We start from the raw sequence: 24,995 nt of genomic DNA, 5'->3' as shown, positions 1-24,995 counted from the left end.
GAAGACACCTGGTGCCACACTCCAATCAGCTAATTAACTCAAAACACCTGCAAAGGCCTTTAAATGGTCTCCCAGTCTAGTTCTTTAGGCTACACAATCATGGAGAAGACTGCTGACTTGACAGTTGTACAAAAGACAACCATTGACACCTTGCACAAGGAGGGCAAGACACAAAAGGTCATTGCAAAAGAGGCTGGCTGTTCACAGAGCTCTGTGTCCAAGCACATTAATAGAGAGTCAAAGGGAAGGAAAAGATGTGGTAGAAAAAAAGTGTACAAGCAATAGGGATAAGCGCACCTTGGAGAGGATTGTGAAACAAAACCCATTAAAAAATGTAGGGGAGATTCACAAAGAGTGGTCTGCAGTTGGAGTCAGTGCTTCAAGAACCACTACTCACAGACGTATGCAAGACATGGGTTTCAGCTGTCACATTCCTTGTGTCAAGCCACTCTTGTGTCTAAAGACAAAAAGGACTGGACTGCTGCTGAGTGGTTCAAAGTTATGTTCTCTGATGAAGGTAAATTTTGCATTTCCTTTGGAAATCAGGGTCCCAGAGTCTGGAGGAAGAGAGGAGAGGCACACAATCCACTTTGCTTGAGGACCAGTTTAAAGTTTCCACAGTCAGTGATGGTTTTGGGTGCCATGTCATCTTCTGGTGTTGGTTCACTCTGTTTTCTGAGGTCAAAGGTCAACGCAGCCGTATACCAGGAAGTTTTAGAGCACTTCATGCTTCCTCCTGATGACCAACTTTATGTAGATGCAGATTTCATTTTCCGACAGGACTTGGCACCTGCACACAGTGCCAAAGCTACCAGTACCTGGTTTAAGGACCATGCTATCCCTTCTCTTAAATGGCCAGCAAACTCTCCTGACCTTAACTCCATAGAAAATCTATGGGGTATTGTGAAGTGGAAGATGTGATATGCCAGACCAATGCAGAATAGCTGAAGGCCACTATCAGAACAACCAGGGCTAATTCAGTAATTCAGGCAAAATTAGCCCCAACTATGTATTGAGTGCTGTACATGCTCATACTTTTCATGTTCATACTTTTCAATTAGCCAAGATTTCTAAAAATCCTTTCTTTGTATTGGTCTTAAGTAATTTTCAAATTTTCTGAGATACTGAATTTGGGATTCTCCTTAGTTGTCAGTTATAATCATCAAAATTAAAATAAATAAATATCTGAAATATATCAGTCTGTGTGGAATGAGTGAATATAATATACAAGTTTCACTTTTTGAATGGAATTAGTTAAATCAACTTTTTGATGATATTCTAATTATATGACCAGCACCTGTATTTAGATATTTTTGATGGAATCTGAGAGCTCTCTGACCCTACCATAGACAGCAAGAGTCCTTCACAATCACACACAATCGACGTCCAGAAATGTAGGAAGGATATCAGTAAAATAATCCATGTGACATCAGGGGTTCAACCGTAATTTTAAGAAACTATGAGAATACTTTGTGTGCAAAAAAAATAATGACTTGGTGTGGCACAGCTAACACAGAACAACATACACTGTTTGCGTTTAGTGGATACTCACAAAATTTGCACTTGGGTGATGCAGAGGTGACAAATTGTTGAATATTATTTATTTTTTTTTGCACACAAAGTATTCTTGTAGATTATCAAATTACAGTTTAACTATACTTATAATATAAAATATGATATCCGCCAAGTTATTTTGTAATGTTTTCTCCATTTCTTTCCAAACTGCAACAAACGCCAGTCTTTCTTCTCTGCAGAATGCGATACATCCACTCAACCGATCACAGCGCACCATTCCATGCACTCTAGACAGTAATGGCGGCACTTTTAATACACCTGGCATCCTGGTTTTCCTCATCTACTTTGTACTTTGTGACCAACAACCTTAGGGCTGCACGATAAATCACATATGATTGTCATGTGCATCTCATCAGTAAAGCCAGTTCTGTGATTAATAGTTAATCTCCATCACATGCTTTCAGTTGGATACACCGAGCCATAGTCTAAAAATGTCCTAGCGACATAAATGGTCTTTACTGCTAACGTTCCGATTGGACTTGTGTGCTCCGCGCCTCAGCCAAAAGGTTTTGATCAGATTAATCAGTGCGATAATGCTGAAAATGGTGGCGCACATGGGTTTTACAAGACATAAAGCTCTGCTGAGGCACAGGTCTCCCCATTACTCAAATAACTCGTTGAAAAGAGATGGTCTTCATCTCTCCTAGGGTGGTTCTGCTCTTCTCTGTGAAAATATGGCACATAGTCTTAGAGTTTATATTTGACCAATTGGGGCCCAGGTCAGGAAGTAGACAAACTGGCAAAACCGACCGCCTTCTAGCCGTCTCATGTCACAGAAATAATTTAATTCTCAGAACATAGAGACTCTTTCACCTAGATATCACACTATAGAGACTGTGTCTGTTCCCCAAACTTAAAAAAAATACAAAAAACCAAACCAAATGAACACCAATTTAACAATTTAATTGATGTTCAACAAACAAATAACACATGTAATATGGATAAACAAATGATAAAGCTTGGCTTATTGAATATCAGGTCCCTTTCTACCAAAGCACTTTTTGTAAATTATATGATAACTGATCATAACCTAGATGTGCTCTGTTTGACGGAAACCTTGCTAAATGAGTTTAAACGAGTCTACCCCCAAGATTACTGTTGTAAACATGAGCTGTGTCGAAAAGGTAAAGGGGGTGGTGTTGCTACAATTTATAACAATATTTCAGTATTTCTCAGAGGGCTGGATTTAAGTATAATTAGTTTGAAGTACTGGTGCTTCCTATAACATTATCCAGTTGAACAAGTGTTAATGACAAATCCCCTGTGATGTATCCCCACAATTATATTCTTTCTTAGAGAACAATGGTATCTGTGAGGATTTCCATTCAGGATTTAGACTGTATCATAGTACTGAGACTGCTGAGTTACAAATGACCTGCTCTTATCAACTGATCGTGGTTGTATCTCTATATTAGTGCTATTGGATCTTATCACTGCATTCGACACTAATGACCACAACATTTTGCATAGACTAGAAAACTTTGTTGGCATTAATGGAAGTGCATTAGCATGGTTTAAATCATACTAATGTGACCGCCATCAATTTGTAGCAGTGAATGAATAGATATCAAATCGATCACAAGTGCAGCATGGAGTACCTCAAGGTTCAGTACTAGGGCCATTACTCTTCACGCTTTACATGTTACCCTTGGGAGATATCATCAGGAAATAAGATGTTAGCTTTCACTGTTATGCTGATGATATTTTTTCGCGGCTGGCAAAACATACCAATTTGCAAAACTTACGGAATGCATAGTTGATATAAAAAACTTGATGACGAGTATTTCTTACAGCAAAATTCTGAAAATACAGAGATGTTAATTACAGCACCTGAAAACTCTGCATGTAATAACCTAGAACATTGTCTAAGATTGATGGCATCTCTGTCAATTCTTCATCATCAGTTAGGAACCTAGGTGTGCTATTTGATAGCAATCTTTCTTTTGAAAGCCATGTATCTAGCATTTGTAGAACTGCATTTTTCCATTTAAAAAATGTATCTAAATTATAACCTATGCTCTCAAAGTCAAATGCAGAAATGTTAATTCAAGCATTCATGAGCTCAAGGTGAGATTATTGTAATGCTTTATTGCGTGATTGTTCTACATGCTTAATAAACAAATTCCAGCTAGTCCAAAATGCAGCAGCTAGAGTTCTTATTAGAATCAGGAAGTATATCCATATTAGCCGTTCTGTCAACATAGCACTGGCTCCCTATTAAACATTGTATAGATTTCAAAATCTTGCTTATTTCTTATAAAGCCCTGAATCGTTTAACACCTCAGTATTTAAACAAGCTCTTATTGCACTATAGTGCTCCATGTCTGCTGTGTTCTCAAATCTCTTGCAATTTCATAATACCTAGAATATCAAAAACAACTGCAGGCAGAAGATCCTTCTCCTATTTAGCGCCTAAACTCTGGAATAACCTACCTAACATTGGCAGACAGACTCTCAGTTTAAATCTAGATTAAAGACCCATCTCTCTAACCTGGCTCACACATAACACACTAACACATTTATTATACTCAAATCCATTAAAGGGTTTTTAGGCTGCATAAATTAGGATAAACAGAACCAGGAAGACTTCCTATAACACCTGATTTATTGCTACATCGTTAGAAGAATGGCATCTATGCTAGTATTAGTCTGTTTCATTCTTATACCAAGGTCATTGTAGCCACCAGTCAGTCCAGATCAGTATCAAGCTCAGATGGTCACTGCAGTCACCCGGATCTAGTACATATCAAGCCCAGATGGTGGATCAGCACCTAGATATTACCTCTACAGCCCTGTGTCAGCGAGAACCAGGACAACTAAATGAGCAACAGAGACAGATCTCCGGGACAAAATCACTGGAACCTGATCATTCTTCTGCACAATCTGACCTTTCTGCAGCCTATTGTACTGCTGGTTTCATCTGGCCAGAGGAGAACTGGCCCCTTGACTGAGCCTGGTTTCTCCCAAAGTTTTTTCTCCATTCTGTCACCGATGGAGTTTTGGTTCCTTGCCGCTGTCACCTCTGGCTTGCTTAGTTGGGGACTAATTTCCAGTGATATATTCAACTTGATTGCAGATATTCTTTTTAAACTGAAGTGAAATGGATGATGACATCACTGAATTCAACAATGAACTGCTTTTTTGCATTACTGACACACTATTTTCCTATTTAATGCTGTACAAAAAAATCTAAATAATTACACACACACACACACACACACATATTTTTGGCCCTTGATTTAGAGATGGCACAGACTGAGATCCCTCAGACGAAGCTGATGACATTACCGGACATACTGGGCCATCAGTAGCAAGCTTGGAGGACCAAGAGGGTCCATAGGCTGCCTAGATGTCCAGAGCCCGGTACATTGTGAACTGAGCCCAGAAGGGGTAGTCGTCGAGATGTGGGAACATACGTCTTCCCTTCTGGGCCTCCCAGCATAGCTGGTTTGGTGAGAGTGGCGGCTTCGATGTCTCTGTCAATGTCCCATAAAATGGGGTCACACAAGGGCTGGAGGGAGAATTGGTTCTGGTTCAGAAGGTACATCTGGTCAATGCATTTGTGAAAATGCATCAGCCATACAACTATGGTTGCCTGGCCGGTAAGTGATGGTGAATTGAAACCTGGTGAAAAATATCGCCCAGCAAGCTTTACATGGATTGAGCATTTTAGCATCACAAAGAAATTGAAGGTTCTTGTGTTTGGTAATAACTGTAAAGTATGATTAGCTCCCTCCAGCCAGTGCCGCCACTCTTCCAGGGCCAGTTTTATTGCGAGCAGCTCTCTGTTACCAATATCATAATTCTGCTCCACTGGCGTCAGTTTTCTGGAGTAGTATGTGCAAGGCTGGAGGTGTGGAGGCTCACCATACAGTTGCAACAACACGGCCCCATCCCCGTCCACTTCCACCACAAACACGACCAGAGTATCGGGATGATGAAGAATAGGGGCCGTTCTAAAGGCAATCTTCTGTTGTTCGAAGGGTCCGTGGGTGCTGGAGCTCCAGGACAGGGACTTGGGCTTACCTCAGAGCAAAGATGTTAAGAGAGCAGATTGAATTTCTTAATGAATAGTCGATTGAAGTTCGCGAATCATAGGAAGCTCTGGAGCTCTTTCACCGACTGGGGACAATTACAGTCTATAATGGCTTTTACCTTCCTCTGGTTCATTTGGAACTCAGACTTCTCCAGCTTCAGGAAGAGGTGGTGTTGGCGAAGCTTCCTAAGGACCTTCTTTCATGAGACGGCAATGGTCTGCCAAGTTCTGGAAGTAGATGAGTATGTCATCAATGCAGACAATCAAAAAGTCAGTAAAGAACTCCTGGAACACCTCGTTCATAAACCCCTGGAAGACAGACGGGGTATTGGAAAGGCCACATGGCATGACAAAATATTTGTAGTGGCCAGATGAGGTAATGAAGGCCGTCTTCAAATCATCACCTTCCCGAATTTGAATGAGGTTGTATGCACTTCATAGGTGCAGCTTGGAGAAGATACTTGCCCCATGATACATAGCCTCAAGCCCCCATCCTTCTTTCCCATGAAGAAGAAACTGCATGTGGCTGGTGATGTGGATGGATGAATGAAACCTTGGGAAAAAGCTTCCTGGATGTGTGCCTCCATAGCCTTGTGCTCCGGGATGGATAGGGGATATACTCAACCCTGGAGAGTTTATTTCCAGGCAGCAGGTCAATGGCGCAATCCCATGGCTGATGAGGTGGTAGGTGAGTGGCATCCTGCTTGCTGAAAACATCCTGGAATACCAAATAATTAGATGGGATGGTGGGTGCTTCTAATGGCTCTGGACTTGTCATGTGAGTGGAGGCTAATAGACCTGTTTGAGGATCCTCCATCTCTGCTGTCCACATCAATTTCACTTTGTGCTGCACCATGACTGTTTCTGTTTTCCATCATCTCACTTTCTGATTGGATATTGTTTCACTTGATAATCTCCAGAGCGTGCACGCGTTTGTCCTCAGGGTTCCCCCAACACATAAGGATTTCTGATCGTAAATATTAAACATGTTGAATATTTACAATTCGCGATTGGGGCGGCTCCCATGTTCTTCCAGTCAGGTTTGTACACTCTTAACACACCTCACACCAAGGGAACATCTGATAAAATAATCTGTAGAACCTGAAGATAATCGGGACATAGCTAGGATTATCGGAAGGGGGGAAATCGGCCCAAAATCAGCCCGATTATCTTTTGGTGTGTACCCAGCATAACCACTAGATTCCTGTATAGTACTCTATAGAGAGGCTTGTGAATTACCTAGTTGTTTTTATACATACTTGTTTACTTTTATTAGGTTGTGGATTTTAATGTTTATTAAGGCATTCTCATAGACTACTTTTTGTCATGGTTTATATTTTTTTTTGTTTTAAGTGTTGATTTCAAGTGTATTTTTTTTTTTTTTTTTGCATTATAATTATTACATTCAAATCTGAACACAAAAAGCAGTTTGTTACACAAAACATTAAAATTCTATAAAAATGTAACAAAAATGAACAGGAATGCTTTATCAGAACTTAATCCTTTTGGGTCTGATCTGATTTTAACCTCTTATTTCAGTCTTCTGACTCATTTTGGCTATATGGATGTAGCCATACCAATTCATTTGTGTATTTCTAATTATATGTATAATAAATGTGTGTACTGTATATGTGAGTGTGTGTAAGTAAGTGTGTGTGAGTGGATGTATCCGTTTTACACTCTTGATGTTTTAGAGTGTAACCCCTTCCTTGCAGTCCACTTTTTACTGCATTGTAGTCAAATAATTGATTGTATTTTACATATTTGCAGTGTTACAGTCACACCAGTTCATATGTGTATATGTGTGTGTATGCGTGTGTGTTAGTTGGTGTATTGATTTTGCTCTCTAGATGTTTTAGAGTTTCACCCCTTCATTGCTGTGCAATTTGTTTTCAGCATTTTGGGGGATTTGTAGATTGTACACATAAAAATGTTCTGTGTAATTTCTTTCCCCATTTCCCATTCATTTTCTATTGTCAGTCGTTTTTAACTGAAGACCATGAATGTGACTAATATTTTTTTTTTTAATCGAATCATGCCCTCATTTATTTTTTTATTTTTTCATGTACCAGGTGCCATAAAAAAAGGTTTTGTACCATTCTGGTGAAGCTACGATTTTAGACATTTCAAAATGTAAAATTCTCCGGTCAGAGAGAATTTCTTCATTCGTCCGTTTCTTCATTCCATCAGTCTGCTCTTACAATCTACTTAGTATGATAGTGATTTTACCTAACTAGTACTTATTTGAACTTTCACATGTGCTGCTAATATGATTAGTCAATTAATGTTAGCTGGTAATTTTGTGTCAGGATCCAAAAACAGTTTTTTCAAAAAAAATAAAAAAATTTTGTTTGTTTTTTCAGTGAAAAGGTTTTTTTGGCCAATGAAGCTTTTAGCAATTATTTAAAATGCATCTGATCACTCTACACAGTCTAGAAACAATGTGAATGCACACCACAACAACTTACTTACAGCAAACAGCAAACAGCAAACTTAGTGAAACACAACATTTTCCACTGCCAAAACTAGCACATAGGGTACTTATTCACATGGTTATAATGTGTTGCATTGCATTGCAGCGCATAAACATAAAAACCATGTCTGCATTTGTGATCAGAGAAATGACAAAAAAAAGCTCTACTCTACACTGCTCAAAACACGCGTTTGAATCATCAGTGGCAAATTCTTTAAATATGTAAACATAGTCAGAATAGCCGGCAGATCAGGAAAAAGTCCTCCATAAAATGCACTGCACACATCTGAACATTTGGGTTGAACTGTTCTGGAACAGTGTTGTAAATACAACTTAACCACTGATTTCTAGTTGTGTCCACTTTTGGAGGGCCAAACAAAGTATTTTCGCTTTCACAATGAAACATACAGCATATTCACAACATGGCAGCTGGGGTGGCATCAAAAATAAAGTTACGCCTTCTTTCTTTGCGTGGTCATTTGGGCTGTGTTATGCAAATCTTCCCACATCATGATGTAGACATGTGGGGGCGTGTTTGTCAGGAGGGCATGGACGAGTCTTAACTTATTATAAAGAATATCTCTTTGAGTTTGCAGTTTTGTCTCAAATTACCCCACAGATAATATTTTGTAGCTTGTTGAAATTGCCACTTTTAGGTTATGAAACAAAACGCGCAGTTTATGGGTATGTTCCCTTTAAATAAATATGAGCTGATGCTCCTGCCTCCCTTCTCTGAATAGTGTGGAGCTTCGACAGCTCATGCTCGGTGGGCCTACAACCAGTGTTATGGTTTAACTGGTGGTGATTGTGATACTGATCCTCACATTGCTTCCAAACACAATTTTTAACTACCACATTCCTCTCTTCAGGAAAACAAAATATAATGTGTGAGGCTTACTTTGTTTGGTATCGATCACTCTTTTAGAAACTATCTTTGCTCAACTTCAGCGTTGAACTGACACTTGTTTGTCAGGGAGTCTGGTGTAAAATGTATATGCTAATAAGACAGAGCATCACAAATGGGTGATACTTTCACAGAGTATGAAGTCATAGTCTGGAACTGCTCATGTGGAGAGTCTGTTTACGATTTTTTGGGATACTAAAACAATGAGTGAGTGGATTTTTACCATTATAGGCTGGCTGTTTCCACACACTGCAGCCACACAACTGTGTTCATTCACCTTATAGAGTGATTTTTGCATTCTATGGCACCTTTAAAATGTCCCACTTCAAACCTCAGTGAATTCAAGTCAATCACACGCCATGTTAACATATTGATCTCATGGCGTCGCCATTATACAACATGAGCATTTTGTGTTTTTGTGTCAACTATGGCACAATTATGTAAATTAAATCAAAACATAAAAGGCTTCCATTCGTTTTAAAAATAGTTGACAAAAAGCAAAAATTAAGGTATCATTTTACAATCTTAACCCTCTGGAGTCTAAGGGTATTTTTGGGGCCTAGAGAAGTTTTGTCATGCCCTGACATTTGTGCTTTTTTCAGTTTCTTATAAATATATAAATGGCTAAAGTCTAATCTCACTGTAATCAGCACAAACTGGGCTATAATAATATGTGAGCAGCATGTATGTACGTACATGATTGTGTTTTTGAGAAAAAAAATGTTATGCGTGGTTAGTGAAAAACGAAAAATTTTAAATCACATGTATAAGGCAATAAAACACATACAGAACATTGGTTCCAGGGACTTTTGAGAATTGGAGCTTGTAGCCTTGAATTTTTTATCTGAAAATCATCTTGTTTACTCACGTAAAGAAAAAAAATATATATTTAATTTAAATTTTCTAAGACACTTTTTGTTGGTAAAAGTCATATGCGAGTAGGCGTCAACTATCATGAATATAATTGTGATTTACACGTGAGAAGACAAAGGCACGCATAATGAGCTGCATAATGAGGCTTTCAGTCAGGTTTGTCACTGAGAGGGAGGAGTTACAAGAATGTGAGGACAAAATAAATGTATATAGTTTTATGTTTGTAGTTTATTTAGAATATATTTAATTATCCCACAACATAATTTAATATTTAACATAATTAATATATTTTTGCATTATTACTCCAGTCACAATTATGTCTTATTCTTCTCATCGCGAAGCAAACAGTAAAATAAAAAATAATAACTTGAAGAACAGTCTCGCTGCGTTGTCTTCTGTTGTGTGCGTGTATTCAAGCTGGTCGCTTCAGTGAAACATTAGAATCTGAATAGGGCATTCAGCGTGGGGGCGTGGTCGCATCAGAAGATAATGAAGAATGACGTGAAAAACTGACATTGTGTTGTTTTCATATGGATTACTTTATTAAGTAAACATGTCAGGCTTTCTATAGATACACTATAGAAATAATATATATATATATATATATATATATATATATTCTATAGGAACACCATATGTGGCGAGTTGGGCGGGGCCGAGAGCCGTGGGAACGGGGCGAGGCCAGTGGAGTGATTGGAAATGAGCGACACCTGCTCGGCCCACCGGTCTCGAGTCCCACGGAGGAGATGGAAGGATATAAAACAGGAGCGACGACAGTGAAGGACGAGAGAGGACCAGGTCTGGAGTTTAGTTTGTGTTTGGTTTTTATTTGTGTGCGACAGGGGGGCTATCACGCTGTTTTGTTTTTATTTTGTTATTAAAGTTTCTATTTGATTGTCCGCCGGTTCCCGCCTCCTTCTTCCCGTAATTTGGAAGTTTTTGACCCCCTTTCGCCTTCAGAACTGTCTTAATTCTACGTGGCATTAATTCAACAAGGTGCTGTAAGCATTCTTTAGAAATGTTGGCCCATATTAATAGGATAGCATCTTGCAGTTGATGAAGATTTGTTGGATGCACATCCAGGGCATGAAGCTCCCGTTCCACTATATCCCAAAGATGCTATTTTGGGTTGAGATCTGGTGACTGTGGGGGCCATTTTAGTACAGTGAACTCATTGTCATGTTCAAGAAACCAATTTGAAATGATTCGAGCTTTGTGACATGGTGCATTATCCTGCTTGAAGTTGCCATCAGAGGATGGGTACATGGTGGTCATAAAGGGATGGACATGGTCAGAAACAATGCTCAGGTAGGCCGTGGCATTTAAACGATGCCCAATTGACACTAAGGGGCCTAAAGTGTGCCAAGAAAACATCCCCCACACCATTACACCACCACCACCAGCCTGCACAGTGGTAACAAGGCATGATGGATCCATGTTATCATTCTATTTACGCCAAATTCTGACTCTACCATCTGAATGTCTCAACAGAAATCGAGGCTCATCAGACAAGGCAACATTTTTCTAGTCTTCAATTGTCCAATTTTGGTGAGTTCGTGCAAATTGTAGCCTCTTTTTCCTATTTGTAGTGGAGATGAGTGGTACCCGGTGGGGTCTTCTGCTGTTGTAGCCCATCCGCCTCAAGGTTGTGCATGTTGTGGCTTCACAAATGCTTTGCTGCATACCTCGGTTGTAACGAGTGGTTATTTCAGTCAAAGTTGCTCTTCTATCAGCTTGAATCAATCGGCCCATTCTCCTCTGACCTCTAGCATCAACAAGGCATTTTCGCCCACAGGACTGCCACATACTGGATGTTTTTCCCTTTGCACACCATTCTTTGTAAACCCTAGAAATGGTTGTGCGTGAAAATCCCAGTAACTGAGCAGATTGTGAAATACTCAGACCGGCCCGTCTGGCACCAACAACCATGACACACTCAAAATTGCTTAAATCACCTTTCCTTCCCATTCTGACATTCAGTTTGGAGTTCAGGAGACTGTCTTGACAAGGACCACACCCCTAAATGCATTGAAGCATCTGCCATGTGATTGGTTGATTAGATAATTGCATTAATGATAAACTGAACAGGTGTTCCTAATAATCCTTTAGGTGATTGTATATCTCTCATGTCTCTTCATTGAGTATTCACTGAGTTACTGTTAATTTTAATGATGCGTTTGTAAATGAAGATCACCGCAGACAAAGGCTGCAGACAGCACACCTTGTTTGTTATCTTTATTTTATAAATGCACAAAGTTTTGTTGTTATTATGTCTGTATACAAAAAAGTACACCCTTTACAGATTCGATTGATGTATTGCTCTTATCTGTACGATCAAAACTGAAAGTGTAATGTAAGTTATTTTCGGGGTTATCAGGAGAAAATAACTCATAACGCATATAAGTGTTAATTCACTCAAAAGGGTTCAATTACAGGGTTTTCTTTGTTTTGTTTTTGTTTGTTTTTTGCTCTTACCAGGAGCTGCTATTCTGCCTCAAATTGGATTTTAAAGGCCTATCCTCTATTTCAATCTAAAATACTCTATTAATTAATAAATTATTTTTTAAGAATTTTTGTTGTTGTTGTTGTTATTTTCGGGTTTATCAGCAGTGATGTCAAATGATGAGTCTCGTTAAAGTTTGAGTTGATCGATCTGCCCCGACAGATGTCTGACATCAAGCTGCATTCTTGATGTTTTTCCAAGCAGGAGGTGGTCAGGATTTTACTATGGGGATTTGTAACTTTGTTTAGTAAAAAAATAAAAAAATAAAAATAAAATACTGTGGTAAGCATAACTTGAAACTTTGAATTTTTTTATTACATTTATTTATTATTGTGTGTATTACACACATTTCTTTAGAAAGTATTCACATTTGCATTAATTTTCCACAAAATTATGCAATCTTAGGAGATTTGGAGGGGAATATCCCTTCTAATTATACCATTCTCCTTTCAGCCAGAAAAACACTACTGGGAAAATAAAATAAAATAAAATAAAATAAAATAAATAATCACAGATGTTGGTTTATGGTTTCCAATTTACCATTACAAACATTACAATGGTACAAGTAATTGATTACTGTAATTACTTTTCTCTTAAAAAAGTAAAGTTTGCTTGAGATGACAGACACTTTGCCTTGAATGCAGATGAGAGTAGGCAGGTGCAGTCATCCTCTAACCATATTTATGCCAGAGGAACAATCGTCTGGGTGAATTCCATGCTGATCCCACTAGCGCTCCACTTTGCTGGCAGAAATACAAATACATCATGTTTCTGAGCTGGTGATGTGTTAATGAGATGGATGATGGATTCCATGTACATTCCACTTCCAAAAAAAAAAAAAGAAAAAAGAAAGAAAGAAAGAAAGAAAGAAAGTTGCATCTACAAAATATGATAGTGCTGTATAATTACAATAAAATATATTAAAAAAATAATTTACATTAACTTAATAAACTCAATAAAAAAATTAATTGCACTGATGCAACACTGATGCAGATTCTTTTTTCATCATTTTGTAGAAGTATAGTTTAAAATCTTGCTGAATTTTCTATAGAAAAGGTATATAGCCATCTTGCTCTGACCAAAGTGAATTGAATGTAACTGAAGTTGTGATTATGTCTTGCCAACTCATAAATACAAACTTTCCAGGAGGATTGAATGCACCATTATTATGCCAGTGGTTAACATACATAGCGTTTAATATCCAGTAAATCTATAAATATTATATTTCTGCCTCATACTTAATCAGAATCCCCATCAGCACTCCCTATTGTCTAAAAGTGAGTTTTAAATTGAATATCATTTTAAATGTCTTAAAAGTTGGTGTTAGCTGGTAGCCTGATGTAAAAAAAAAAAAAAAGGAAATGAGATGAGATGTGTCACTAAATAGACTCAGCCTATGTTTATGACAACTCCTCAAGGCCCAGCTGGCCTACTTTCCAACTAAGTATTTTTCCCGGCCAAAACTCCTGTCCATTGACCTCGAGGAGGCCTGATCAAGCCTAGACTATGTGGACATTCTAACTGCATTCTAATAAGCAACATCTTACAGTGAAAGATGTGTTATGATTGCTTTAAAAATAATAATAATAATAAATACTGCCATACAAAATGATGTAAGACAATATTGCACACCCTTTTTGGTGAGAATGAAAAACTGTCTTGTATTGCTCCCGCATTGCATCATGTAAATTGCATTTTTGACAAAGAACTGCACAGATATAGATGTCACAATAATCTCTACATGAATGCACACACTTTGTCATATGTCAGTGTGCCGGTGAGTGCAGCGGATTGAGGAAGATGATAAATAATGCAAACTCAGAATTGAGGAATCAAAGTAAAATATATATAAAAAAAAAAAAAACGTAGCAGCAGCCTGCAACCATTTTCACAATATGAGTTTAAAGCCCCCTTAAAAGGTGTCTAGTGATTCCCCTTGCCAGCACATTTACATAACTGTCATACACAACTGCACTCATACCTGCTATTAAAAAAAATATATAAACTTCTATAAAAAATATATACCTTCTATTAAAAAAAAAAAACTTCACTAGAAGTCTGAGTAAAAACACATTTCTGACATGCTGACAGAAACTATGTTCCTGGGTTGACAAAGAATTGCATTTTTATTGTATATTTACAGGTACATCTCAATAAATTAGAATTTAATTTATTTCAGTAATTCAACTCAAATTTTGAAACTTGTGTATTAAATAAATTCAATGCACACAGACTGAAGTAGTTTAAGTCTTTGGCTCTTTTAATTGTGATGATTTTGGCTCACATTTAACAAACACCCACCAATTCACTATCTCAACAAATAAGAATATGGTGACATGCCAATCAGTGAATCAACTCAAAACACCTGCAAAGGTTTCCTGAGCCCTCAAAATGGTCTCTCAGTTTGGTTCACTAGGCTACACAATAAATGGGGAAGACTGCTGATCTGACAGTTGTCCAGAAGACAATCATTGACACCCTTCACAAGGAGGGTAAGCCACAAATATGTATTGCCAAAGAAGCTGGCTGTTCACAGAGTCCTGTATCCAAGCATGCTAGCAGAAAGTTGAGTGGAAGGAAAAAGTGTGGAAGAAAAAGATGCACAACCAACCAAAAGAACCACAGCCTTATGAGGACTGTCAAGCAAAATCAATTTAAGAATTTGAGTGAACTTCACAAGGCATGAACTGAGGCTGGGGTCAAGGCATCAAGAGCCACCACACAAAGATGTGTCAAGGAATTTGCTGGACCACAGACAACGTCAGAGTCGTCTTACCTGGGCTAAGGGGAAGAAGAACTGGACTGTTGCCCAGTGGTCCAAAGTCCTCTTTTCAGATGAGAGCAAGTTTTGTATTTCATTTGGAAACCAAGGACCTAGAGTCTTGGGGAAGGGTGGAGAAGCTCATAGAACAAGTTGCTTGAAGTCCAGTGTTAAGTTTCCACAGTCTGTGAGGATTTGGGATGCAGTGCCATCTGCTGAACTTGGTCCATTGTGTTTTTTGAAAACCAAAGTCCCTGCATCGGTTTACCAAGAAATTTAGGAGCACTTCTTACTTCCTTCTGCTGACCAGCTTTTTGAAGATGCTGATTTCATTTTCCAGCAGGATTTGGCACCTAGCATTTGTAAAACTGCATTTTTCCATCTCAAAAATATATCTAAATTACGGCCTATGCTCTCAATGTCAAATGCAGAAATGTTAATCCATGCATTTATGACCTCAAGGTTAGATTATTGTAATGCTTTATTAGGTGGTTGTTCTGCACGCTTAGTAAACAAACTACAGCTAGTCCAAAATGCAGCAGCAAGAGTTCTTACTAGAACCAGGAAATATGACCATATTAGCCCCGTCCTGTCAACACTGCACTGGCTCCCTATCAAGCATCGTATAGATTTTAAAATAATGCTTATTACTTATAAAGCCCTGAATGGTTTAGCACCTCAGTATTTGAATGAGCTCCTTTTACATTATAATCCTCTACGTCCGCTACGTTCTCAAAACTCAGGCAATTTGATAATACCTAGAATATCAAAATCAACTGCGGGCGGCAGATCCTTTTCCTATTTGGCGCCTAAACTCTGGAATAACCTACCTAACATTGTTCGGGAGGCAGACACACTCTTGCAGTTTAAATCTAGATTAAAGACCCATCTCTTTAACCTGGCATACACATAACATACTAATATGCTTTTAATATCCAAATCCGTTAAATGATTTTTAGGCTGCATTAATTAGGTAAACCGGAACCAGAAACACTTCCCATAACACCCTATGTACTTGCTACATCATTAGAAGAATGGCATCTACGCTAATATTTGTCTGTTTCTCTCTTGTTCCGAGGTCACCGTGGCCACCAGATCCAGTCTGTGTCCAGATCAGAGGGTCACTGCAGTCACCCGGATCCAGTACGTTTCCAGACCAGATGGTGGATCAGCACCTAGAAAGGACCTCTACATCCCTGAAAGACAGCGGAGACCAGGACAACTAGAGCCCCAGATACAGAACCCCTGTAAAGAAATTGTCTCAGAGGAGCACCAGGACAAGACCACAGGAAACAGATGATTCTTCTGCACAATCTGACCCCATATCTGCTGCAGCCTGGAATTGAACTACTGGTTTCGTCTGGTCAGAGGAGAACTGGCCCCCCAACTGAGCCTGGTTTCTCCCAAGGTTTTTTTCTCCATTCTGTCACCGATGGAGTTTCGGTTCCTTGCCGCTGTCGCCTCTGGCTTGCTTAGTTGGGGACACTTCATCTACAGCGATATCGTTGACTTGATTGCAAATAAATGCACAGACACTATTTAACTGAACAGAGATGACATAACTGAATCCAATGATGAACTGCCTTTAACTATCATTTTTGCATTATTGACACTGTTTTCCTAATGAATGTTGTTCAGTTGCTTTGACGCAATGTATTTTGTTTAAAGCGCTATATAAATAAAGGTGACTTTGACTTTGACTTTGACCTGGCCACACTGTCAAAAGCACCAAAAGTAGGTTAATTGACTATGGTATTGGTGTGCTTGACTGGTCAGAAAACTCACCAGACCTGAACCAGACCTTGTATTGTCAAGAGGAAAATAAGAAACAAGAGACCAAAAAATCCAGATGAGCGGAAGGTCACCGTCAAAGAAACCTGTGCTTCCATGCCACCTCAGCAGTGCCACAAACTGATCACCTCCATGCCAAGCCGAATTGAGGCATTAATTAAAGCAAAAAGGAAACACACACACACACACACACACACACACACACACATATATATATATATATATATATACATATATGAATTTACATATATGTGTATGTAATTTTTTGACTACTGGTTTATTTATTTTATATAAAATGCACTAAGCAGATTATAAATAATGGACAGCATTTTTACTTGTATCAAAAGCCAATAAAGTGTAGTAGCTAATTCTAGTTATCCCACCCTCTGGTATGAGTGTTATATGTCAGCAGTTCTCAATCCAAGTCCTCACGACCCCCTGCTCTGCACATTTTGTATGTCTCTGTTTGTTAACACACCTTATTCAGATAACATTGATGATATTGATTCACGGACTTGCACTGCGCAACGTCTTCACACCCAGATATGTGTGACATCATATACCTTGGTAAATAAATACAATTTAAATTCACGTCTCACACACTTCAACCCACTTTAAATGGAACATATACATTAACTTCGAACTGGAATCATGGCAGAATATCCTGTGATTTCCACTTCACAGGGCACTTACGTTAGAATAGAACAAACGTCTGAAGCGATAAGAGAGAAAAAATGTCCAGAGCAGGGAGATGGGAGGACTGGAATTGATAACTGCTGTTATATGTCACTCTTTCAGGAATAAATGTATTTGTGCACATTTACCTGAACACAACTCCCTGGATCTTTTTTAATCCACTTAGCTGGACATCTGAGAGGCTGTGTAGTCGGGGGCATTTGTGTGGTAGTAACACCCTCTGCCATTTTTTTACAGATGTATTTCTGTTTACTATTACAGTCCAGTACATCCCATAATCCTGCTGAAGTTCCTGTTAACATTGCCACACATCCTCTGTGCCTTTCTACAGGGCAAAAAGACAAAAGAACAAAAATTTGATTTGGATTAAGGTAGATACAGACATTTCATGTCAAACAATCAAAGCATAATACATAATATTTCCATTTCAAAAATCTCAAAGTTTCATAAAAACTCTGATTATTAATGAACATACCTGGCATGCCAACATTAAAGTGTGTAAATGTGACTTTATGACCGTTACTCCACTGGAAGCGCTCAAGTCGTTCAGTATTACTTAGGCCAGTCCAGAAATACTTCTCAGGCCTAAGACCGACTAAGCTAATGAGAAAAGCATTCTCATACCTAATTAAAGACACAGCATTTAAATAATGTTATATAAGTAATTGCATACATATAGTAATGAAATTTGTATACTAAAGTAAACAAAGACAAAAATAATAATGCAATATGAACAGAGCAGATAGGTTAATCTTAAAGAATATCCTGGGCCATAATTCACATAAAAGAAAATAATAATAAATAAATAATTTAAAAAACCTATTGGAAAAAGTTATCTTTTCATAAAGAACCTGAAAGCTTTTATTTATTCGTTATTATTATTATTTGATTATTATTATTATTATTTGAGATTATTTGCATTGTGACATTTTCATTACAATTAAAGTAGTCTATAAATAGTCATAATATAGAAAAACAGGAATAGGCCTATATTAAATCCAAAAAGTGAATCCAAACAACAAATTCAACAAAGAAAAAAAAAGAAAATATTGTTCTGGACTGCACAATAAATCATTGGCAACTGCATATGTATAATGAATAGTAGTGTACAAAAGGGCTAAAGGTGCATTCGGGTAAAATATCATAGATTTAATTCATTATATATCCCATTAATAATTTCCTGGAATTCACAAAGAATGTATATTTTCAAATGAAACAACCCATTTTAATTATTTATTTATTTATTTATTTATTTATTTATTTATTTATTTACCCACAAAATGTGTTACTCGGTCAATGTTTCATAAAAAAAAAAAACTTATATATTTTCTGCAGTCATACACTATGGGAGTAGCAAAACATTTTCTTTAAGGTGTACATTTAGTTCAGTTGTACCCTATATAATTACCAACAAATATCATCTGCATTACCTGTTGGCAACATCAACCAAATGAGCTCCTGTCTTCTCACATTTTACTTTGGCCTCATTAAAAGTCTTGCTTTCCATGGCAATAATATAACAGTAAGAGCCATACCTAACCCAACCCTATGGGAACCAGAAAGATAAGACTTAATCACAATGACAATTCCTCATAAATGTTATACCATTAGAAATAAAGACTTATTGGGGATTTTTGAAACAAACTCAATTAAATTAAATAAACAACAAATAATGCACAGAAACAACATCAGTTAATGAAAGCAATATAAGATCATGTATAAAAAAAACTGAAGAACATACCTGATTAATAAATGGATGGACAGATGAATTTATTTGTTAGTTGAATATTTTTTTTGATATTTTATTTTCTCTTTCTCTTTCTCTCTCTCTCTCTCTCTCTTATATATTTATTTATTTTTTATTAAAGTTTAAAACATACAGCTTAATCTACAGTAGACTCACAGGTAGGCATCCAGGGCTGATAACCTCTGGGGTGCCATCAGGTTTGCTAGATGATTTCTTTTTGCAGATGTAGCCATGCTCCGTCTCACACATATGGTCTGCCCATCTACCTTCCTATTACAGAGACAAACAAACAATAATCAAATAATAATAAATAATAAACAAATAATAATCAAATATATTACAAAAATTTCTAATATAAATAAGTTCAATGTGCATAATTAATTGTGTTTTTGGTGGAGGTTTATTTACAGTGCTATGTCACACTTCAAGATTATATAATTTTTTGGTTTTATTTTATGTCCTCTGTCTGTGTTTTCCTGGTTCCCATTTTCTCCCTCTAGTTAGTTTCTGTTGTTTCTAATTAATCCAACACCTGTTTCTGTTCTCTTTGATTGCTTTCCTTGTGTATTTCATAGGGTTGAGTATCAGTTGGGTTTTATACGATACCGGTGCCATTTTCGATACTTTTAAAACAGTCCCGGTTCCTAAACGGTGTCTGAACCGATACCTCTATAAAATAAATAAATAAATAAAAAAAATAAAGCCTAAAAAGGATAACATTAAAGAACATTAAAAATATTTTAAATAAATCCATAGCATCCACACGCTCCTTGGATGCTCTCATTTCCCAAGCTTCCCAAGCTAATAAATGTATTTCACGATCTGGGTCATTAATTAATACAAAACCACACAATATGTTTCTACTGTATCTCTGTCAATCACTCTGATATTTAATGCAAATGAGTGCTGTCTGTCAATGTCTTTAATCAGTTCCGTGAATAACTGTATGGTCATTCTTTATAAAGTAGTAACAATGTCATTTGTAAAGTACAGTCTTAGGCACATTGACCACAAAAAAGGGTTTTAAGCCAGTTATTTATATATTTCGCTGTGGTATGTCAGTAGGAAATGTTAGTTTACATTTCCAAAAATTCATTTTGCCATTAATTTTAACAATAATCTAGTGAGATTATTGAATGAACAAGCAGTCTGACAACAGACTACCTAAGACTAAGACACAGTAGTGTATGTATAAAGTACGTAAAATTTAATTAAGTATATTTAAATAAGTGTAATTAAAGTATGTGTTCATATGTGTTAAGGACTAGATATCACCCTGGAGCCCAAGACCGGTTTACCACTGAAGCTAAGCAGGGCTGAGACTGGTCAGTACCTGGATGGGAGACCTCCTGAGAAAACTAGGTTGCTGCTGGAAGAGGTGCTAGTGAGGCCAGTAGGGGGTGCTCACCCTGTGGTCTGTGTGGGTCCTAGCGCCCCAGTGTAGTGATGGGGACACTATACTGTCAACAAGCACCGTCCTTCGGATGAGACGTTAAACCGAGGTCCTGACTCTCTGTGGTCATTAAAAATCCCAGGAAGTCTTCCGAGTAGAGGTGTGACCTCGACATCCTGGCTAAATTCGCCCATTGGCCTCTGACCATCATGGCCTCCTAACAATCCCCATATCTGCTGATTGGCTTCATCACTCTGTCTCCCCTCCACCAGTAAGCTGGTGTGTGGAGGGCGTTCTGGCGCACTATGGCTGCCGTCGCATCATCCAGGTGGATGCTGCACACTGGGGGTGGATGAGGAGATACCCACTGACAATGTAAGCGCTTTGAGTGCCTAGAAAAGTGCTATATAAATGTAATGAATTATTATAAAAATTATTAGATTGTCACTGGAGGAAACAGCTGTGGTGTGATGAGCGGTGAACGAAGCGAAAACCTTACAGTAGATGAGAAACCGATTGCTCCCTCGTGACCTTTTGTAAACTGTATTTATGACAAAGAACTGCACAGACACAGATATTCTAACAATCTATCGATAAAAACACACCTTGTGTCCTCTGTTTCTGTTTGAGTCCGCTCACGCTGTACAGTTTGTGTACATTTTATGCAGCTAAATGCTATAGCCCCATTAAAAAAACCTAGCGACGCCCATGCTTCTTGAGTACATTTCGGGGAACTAAGACAAATATTTCAATCAATCACTCAGGCATTTAAGAGGCACCAAAATGAGGCACCGAAATCTGTTTCGGTACCCAACCCTAGTATTTTACCCCTGAGTTTCCTAAGATCTATTGTCTGTTCTCTTCTGTTTTACATGGTTGTGTTTCACCATTTAATTTGCATTGACTTATTAAAGGACAGATTGTTGTGCACTTTATTACAACCACCAAGCTGTGAAACCTTTTTGTTAGTATTTGTGATAATTCAAATTACTTTACGAACCACAAAATATGGACAATTTAAATTTAGACTACCAATCTATTGTTATCTCAACAAATGCATCAGCATGTCGGTTACTAATTTATAATAGTATGATTTTGATATGATAAACTTGATTGCTGCCCCAGAGAAACTTACCAGGCCAAGGATATATTAGTTGAAGATTTTTTTTTTCTTATCTTTGTGTTGCAGTCATCTCGCGACTTACATTTGTTGTTTGTGTATTCAAGTTTTGAAATGTTTGCTAGTTCCTAACGCCTTCTTCTCTAAACATGAACTGTGTTACAATTACTGTGTGTGTTTGTGTGTGTGTGTATATACAGTCGTGAACAAAAATATTGGCACCCTTGGTAAATATGATCAAAGAAGGCTGTGAAAATTGATCTGCATTGTTAATCCTTTTGGTCTTTTATTTGAAAAAAATAATAATAAAAACATGTATCCTTTCATTGGATAATAAGAATTTAAAATGGGGGGAAATATCATTAAGAAATAAAGGTTTTTCCCATTCATAATTACACTTTTGAGCACTCCAGCATGATTATAAACATTAAATTATCCAGCCATGACTTCCTGCTTCACAGAAATATAAAGAGGAGGGAAAACAAAGACCAAATTCCCTTAATCATCCATCAAAATGAGAAAAACCAAAGAATATATTTCAGATGTGCAGCAAAAGATTATTGCGCTTCACAAATTAGTGAAGTGGCTTTAAGAAAAGAGCTAGAGCAGTGAAAATGACCATTTCCACCATCAGGGCAATAATTAAGAATTCAATCAAGATAAAATGTTCCTAATCTGCCTGGAAGAGATTGTGTGTCTATATCGTCCTAATGCATGGTGAGAAGGAGAGTTTGAGTGGCTAAAGACTCTCCAAGGATCACAGCTGGAGAATTGCACAAAATAATTGAAACTTGGGTTCAGAAAACCTTAAAAAGAATTGTCAAACAGAACCTACATAACCACATGTTGTTTTGGAGGGCTTCAATAATTTTTTTTAATTGTTGTGGGACTATATTTCTGCTGGAGGCCCAGGACATCTTGTTTAGACACATGACATCTTTGATTCTATAAAATACCAACAGATAAAAAATTTGTAAGTGACTGACTCTGTAAGAAATCTTATAATGGGCCATGTTTAGATCTTCCAACCATACAGTAATCCAAACACAATCCTCAAAAACAGCACAGAAATGGGTCACTGAGCACAAAACCAGTCCTCTGCCCTGAACCCTAGAGAAAATGAGAGGAGTGAACTGAAGAGGAGAAGCAACAACATGGAGCTGGCAATCTGGAGTGATTCTGGATGAAGGAATGGTCACTGATGTCTGGTGTTCTCTAACCTCATCAGGCATTATAGGAGAAAATGTAGACCTGTTAAACTGGCAAATGGAGGTTTCAAAAAATATTGAATAAAAGGGTGCTGTTAATTGTGGCCAATGTGTATTAGCGAAAAACATTTATTTCATTATGATATTTCCCCCCATTTTAAATTCTTATCATCCAATGAAAGGATAAAAAAAAGATCAAAAGGATTAACAATGCAGATGAATTTTCACAACCTTCTTTGATCATATTTACCAAGGTGCTGTCATACATTACCATGTATTGTAACAAAGTCCAAATAATGCAATTTAATTTGTGGAATAAAAAGCACAGCGTTGAATGTCAGAAAAGAAATTACAAAATTAGTTTGGTAATGTGAAAAATTATAAAGACAATGGAAAATGACAACTTCTGGTTCTGAAAAACCCATAGATGTAAAAAGAAACCATACAGTATAATAAAGCTGTAAGCAGCAAGGACAGGTCCAAGCCGTGCAACCATTCCGGTGGCTTCAGGAAAACAGTACACAGCGAGCACATGCATTTAACTCTCAGTTTGTCTGGTTATAAGGATTACAGTAATGAAGGGGTTACTCTAGAATATCAACAGTGTGAAACAGTCAGACACAAACTAACACAGACAGGGAAAAATCAAAGGTTAAATTTGATACTGTTACCAATGAGTTAAGTCGTAGACTAAACTGACAGGGTGAAATCTGATAAAGCCTTTAATATTTTAAACAAATAATAAACTTTGAAAAAAAAAAAACTGCAATATATATCCAATTGCAGTGCCTTTAAAGCATTAATGAAATTATTGTTCTCAGTAATTAAGAGATGCATAGCATTGTTTATATGTTTATTAATAGGGCTTTTCAGCCATTTAGCAGTTAATCAATGATATAACATTTGATATTGTTTATTCCTTTCCACCCAATAATACTAATTGTCAACATGATAGAAAAGGTAAACAAAATAAAATAATTTTGGCCTGTGGATGCTTTTGAACTGGGGCCCGTTTCACTAAGGAGGTTCAAAAAACTCCACAACTATAAAAAGCCATTATCAATGGAGCGCTGATATTACGATTCACCATGGCAACAGCCCCCACCAAAAAGCCATCTGTATACTTCCGACTCAATACAAATGTAATTCTTCTCAGTGTTATAATATCACAGGTGAAAACTGGCAGAACATTAGATTAATGAACTAATAGCTAATCATTTTATGGTATCTCATGGGCAAAAAAAATAAAAAATAAAAAAATAATATTAATAATAATATTTCAAGTGCATTTTTCTTATTTTACAAATGATCTGCCAATAGAGTAAGAAAAATACGGCAGTGGCTATTTAGACTAAGTGGAATTAACATACTTTCTTAGCGATGGATCCTATTTACAGTAGGCTAAGTGCAAATAGCTCTAGATGCTATTTACAGAAAAAATGTACAGTGAAAATCGTGATATATTCTATTTACCATGCAAAAGTAGCAGTTTTCTGCAGCAGGCTAAGTGTAAATAGTAATTAGATGCTAGTTATACTTTATACTGGCAGATACATACTAGGCCATTTGCACCTCAGTATTGTTATACGATAAGGGGATGCAATAATAACAGATTGTAAATTATTATATTTATTACAATTATAAATAGTTCAACATTATTAAACACTGGTTAGGGACTTTACTTCCACTTTTAGAACATTTTGTTCATTTTTATTGAAAATAAATTCTAATATGACATGTGATGGGAAAAGTGAGAAGAACGAGGTTGGCAAAAGCCGGACTCTAACCCAATCAATCGCGTTACAAGCTAGTTTTCCGTGCCCAAAACATTACTGCCTACACCATTGAAGCTGTTATTCACATGTGTCGTATTTAACCTCATGTGTCGATGGAGGGCGGAGCTACAGTAGATTTG

General features: G+C 37.3%; 1 protein-coding gene across 1 annotated transcript in view; it reads right to left on the bottom strand.

Moving 5' to 3' along the window:
• Window positions 1–24,995, bottom strand: part of mrc1a (mannose receptor, C type 1a) — a 245,865-nt gene that overhangs the window by 186,270 nt on the left and 34,600 nt on the right. The window contains exons 9-12 of the mRNA XM_059515824.1: window positions 19,516–19,629; window positions 19,043–19,158; window positions 18,088–18,236; window positions 17,741–17,937 (exon numbers count right to left, since the gene is read on the bottom strand). Coding sequence (XP_059371807.1) covers window positions 17,741–17,937; window positions 18,088–18,236; window positions 19,043–19,158; window positions 19,516–19,629 — 576 coding nt within the window. The remainder of the gene's footprint in view (window positions 1–17,740; window positions 17,938–18,087; window positions 18,237–19,042; window positions 19,159–19,515; window positions 19,630–24,995) is intronic.

The sequence above is a fragment of the Carassius carassius genome, chromosome 2 (assembly GCF_963082965.1).
Source record: "Carassius carassius chromosome 2, fCarCar2.1, whole genome shotgun sequence".
Classification (NCBI taxonomy): Eukaryota; Metazoa; Chordata; class Actinopteri; order Cypriniformes; family Cyprinidae; genus Carassius; species Carassius carassius.
The sequence above is the reverse complement of the archived record's forward strand: the minus strand, read 5'-3'. Positions and strand labels throughout refer to the sequence as shown.